Genomic DNA, 3,910 nt, shown 5'->3' on the forward strand with positions numbered 1-3,910 from the left:
GCATACACTGTTGCTTCTGGCCGTGAAGCTGCGGTGAGAGTTGAAGACACTCGTGTAATACGTTAAAATGAATTCAGACCTTCATGCTGTTAAGTTGCTTCTTCTCATGCACACACTTTTGCTTCTGGCCAAGAAACAGCAGTGAGAGTTGAAAAAAGAGTAGCTGCATACTTTATTTCTGGTTATGGAATGCCTACTGCGAGATCAGCCCTCAGGCCTGGCATGCCCGCAAACTGCTCTGAACTATTTTGGACTGCCAAATGAGAGAGCGACTACTTTATTACACAATAATGTGAGAGTGGACCACTTGTTTCCTTGCAACTGCAGGCGATTTTGCTAACTCGAAGACGCATAGCCACTGATACTGCAATTGATTGTCTTTCAAGGAGCACTACAGGCAAAGTAAATTTGTTTTAAGCGAAATATCATACGTTTCATAGCTCTCTCAGATTTTCTTTGATGACTAGCAATGACTTGTTTGCTGAGAATTGAACCTGGTGTTTCCGTCTACTATATCCCGTCCATTTTTTCAATGTTATTGCACTCAGTTTTAATTTGCCCGTTTCTGTTGCATGTATGCACCAGTGGTAAGCAGGTACAGTAGGCTCTGATGTTGACCCGCATGCATGCATCTTTTGGCTGTGCTTGTATGCAAGGCGAAACGTTTCAACAAAAAATTGAAACAGCACTAGCCGCTTGGACTGAGGCATCCTGCTTTATGTTTGGTAGCTGAGATTTCCACCCATAAAAGAAAGCGCATGAGTAAGTTCCCACGTCCATTAATTTACGTTTTAATGTGCCTGACCCAGTGTTAGCTTCAGAAAAATGTTTCGCCAAGCTCCACCAATTTTGTGATTCACCATTCAAGACTTCTGATGTCACACAGTGTAGTGTGGGAAAGTGTATGGGGCAGTGATACCTGGTTTCATGCTTATTGCTTTTTATGTAATGAAAAGACTCCGCTGCTGCTGTGAGTGGTATGTTTGTATTCACGACACTCTGCTACTATTATACAGGCCAACTTGCTTTCAGACTTCAGTACACCTTTATGGCATTGTGCTTACCACCATCAGTCAAAACCACTGGCGTCGCTGCTACTGGTGCAATGGTTAGATGTGCAGATAGTACAATCTTTTCTTCAGCTAGTGGTATAGTTATCTTTCTGTGTTGTTGAAACGTATCAAAGTACTCTGTTGTTATTTCATAAGACACTGCTTTTCCTGCCATTGTTTTAAGTCCTAGATCATAAAGTTTTGAGAGCAGACAGGGATGGGTGTCACCAAGGCCCAATTCCGCCAAACAACATTTTGGTAGCCTTTAAAAAGGCTGTTTCATCATGGTGATGGTGGAGACGGTCCAGTGCTGATGGTGGCAAACACCAGAGACGTTGTCGACCCGCTGCAGTCCAAGGATGCGGGATCAATCCCAGCCACGGCGGCTGCTTTTCTGATGGAGGCGAAAAGCGAAAACGTCCGTGTGTCAAGATTTCGGCGCACGTTAAAGATCCCCAGTTGGTCGAAATTAATCCAGAGCTCTCCACTACAGCGGGCCTCATAGCCCAGGTGTAGCTTCGGCGTGTTTAACGCCTCCAACCAAAGCGGTTAGTGCTGTAGGAATCAGCTATGCCATTGGAAGTGCTGTCATCGTCGTTTTCAAAGCTCATCAACAGGCCAAACACCTGAGATGTCACTGTCGGAAGCAGTGGCGTCGTCAGAAGTGCTTTCGTCGCCTTCCTCAAGCGTGATGACGATTGGGTCAATGTGGTCACTACTGCACGTCACTTGCTGAAACTTTTCCTCGAGCGTCTGCACATGCCTCACAGCCTCCCGCCAATGTTCGGCTGTGACTTCTGCGACCTTATCCTTGAGCAGCTGTTCAACATGTGTAATGTTGAATGTCGTGTTGGCTGCTGCCACAGCGTTCTTCACTTGCGCCCAGATCAGTTCAATAGGATTGAACTCGCAGTGGTAAGGTGGCAGCCTTACCACGATAAAGCCTGCCTTCTGTGCAGCCGTGTCCACTCGGTAGCTGATGAAGCGTGGCTTCACACGAGCAACTATTTCCAGCAGCTGCTTCTTAGTAAGCCCAGCGCCGTACTGGACTCCTTTGCTGTCCAACCACTCTGTGATAGTTCCCTTGAGGGAATTCGTCGTTGGCACTGCCTCGTTCCGCCGTGAGTGGTACGAGGCATTGTCCATCACTATGACGCTACCACTCGGGAGCCTCTGCAGCACACCGTCAAACCAGCCTTCGAAGCGGGGGCCGTCCATTTCTTCGTGGTAGTCCCCTGTCTTTTTGCCACGGAACACGTCGAGACATCCATCAACGAAGCCATCTTTGCTGCCTATGTGGGTTACAATGACCCGCTGACCTTTACCTGACGGCTGCTTCAGTCCCGTCGTCAGGCCGCGCCTGAAGGCGTCTGCACTGGACTTCACAGTGGTGTCAGCCCACACAGTCGAGGTCGTGTGTCCTGCCGTCACCCAGGTCTCATCCAAGTAGAAAATCTGCCGATTTTCCGCTCGGTACCGCCGAATGTCACGCAGGTACTCGTGCCGCCATGCGAGGATGTATTCCCGATCAAGCAGCAAAGAGTTCCGGCTTCTCTTCTCCCGCTTGAACCCGATCTCTCGAAGTAGACGACGAACAGTCCATGGCTTCAGCGACGGGTCACCTGTACGCTCCGAGAACTCCTTTGTTATCTTTGCCACCGTCGGTATTTCGTTGCGGCGAAAGAAGTCGTGCACGCAGGACCTCAGCGCGTTCAACGTGAAGCTGTCGTACAAGGCACTGCGTCGCTTCTTCTCGGAATTCCGCGGGCTTTGCGAGACGGCGTTGACAACACTCCACCAGTGGCTTGTGCCTCCTTCTTGACCGCGAACACGGTCCGCGCGCCAATTCCGAACATATCGGCGACAAATGCGGCAGTATGTTCCACAGTGCATTCCGGCTCCCTGGCCCGCCAGAAGTTGTAGCAGTGAAAGATGATTTTCCGCGCAGTGCTGTTGAGCACATTGCCGCTCTTGTTCTTGCTTAGGGTCCTCGGTGTAGCGGTTGAAGCTCCACCAGACTCACCAGGCAAGGAAGAATCGCACGCCGATGTTACCACGTGGGGATCCATCACGGAAGAAAAGCCAGACAACGCAGAACGCACTCACAGAAACGTACTCGGAGAGCCGAAGAGGGGACGAGCGGTGCAAGTGGTGTTGGTGCCGCACTATCCAGACAACGCAGAACGCACTCACACAAACGCACTCGGAGAGCCGAAGAGGAGACGAGCGGTGCAAGTGGCGTTGGTGCAAGTGGTGTTGGTGCCGCACTATGCATGCGCGAATGCGTCAAAACCTGACGTAGGAACTAATACGCGCGTAACTTACCTGGGACATTTTAAAAAGAAAACGGCTAAAAACATTCCGTTATGCAGAAATGTCTACTACAAAATGAAAACAATTACATACATTCTTTCTAACGCTAATTTCTTTTTTTGGCAGGTTCGCATTTCTTTTTTTTTTCTGCCGCACCACGTTTTCTATAATGTTTTTTTTAAGTTGTTAGTGCGTACCTTCTAACTAAATTGTTCTTCGTGCCGTAAAAATAATTCGATATTGATGTAATTCCGTTCTTCGTAGTGATAATTTACATGCAAAACAACATTATCATCACGGAACTACATTCTGAATCGCGGAAGTCCCCCAAGGCGACCACCTCACGCCCGCGGGCGGAGCTTCTCCTGCAGAGTTACCCTGTCAACAACTATAGTAGTAGTATGAAACTTTAATGAGCCTTATAAAGTAGGAGTGGTTCCCTAGTCCGGGAATCCAAGTGACGACCGGGCGACCGACGCCCGAGATGCCAGTAGTTTCTGGACGTCCAGGTGGTCGCTGGTGATCAGGTTCTCCCACAGCTCATG

At 49.2% G+C, this 3,910-nt stretch overlaps 1 protein-coding gene across 1 annotated transcript; it reads right to left on the reverse strand.

Annotated features, from left to right (window-relative positions):
* Nucleotides 1-1,652: 1,652 nt before the first annotated feature.
* LOC144180082 (uncharacterized) lies at nt 1,653-2,945 on the reverse strand. The gene has a single exon (XM_077708490.1). It carries the CDS (start codon nt 2,943-2,945, stop codon nt 1,653-1,655), a length of 1,293 nt encoding a protein of 430 aa, XP_077564616.1.
* Nucleotides 2,946-3,910: the final 965 nt, after the last annotated feature.

The sequence above is a fragment of the Haemaphysalis longicornis genome, unplaced genomic scaffold, assembly GCF_048455015.1.
Source record: "Haemaphysalis longicornis isolate Haplotype H1 unplaced genomic scaffold, Haemaphysalis longicornis Haplotype H1 scaffold_4, whole genome shotgun sequence".
NCBI classification, from domain to species: domain Eukaryota; kingdom Metazoa; phylum Arthropoda; class Arachnida; order Ixodida; family Ixodidae; genus Haemaphysalis; species Haemaphysalis longicornis.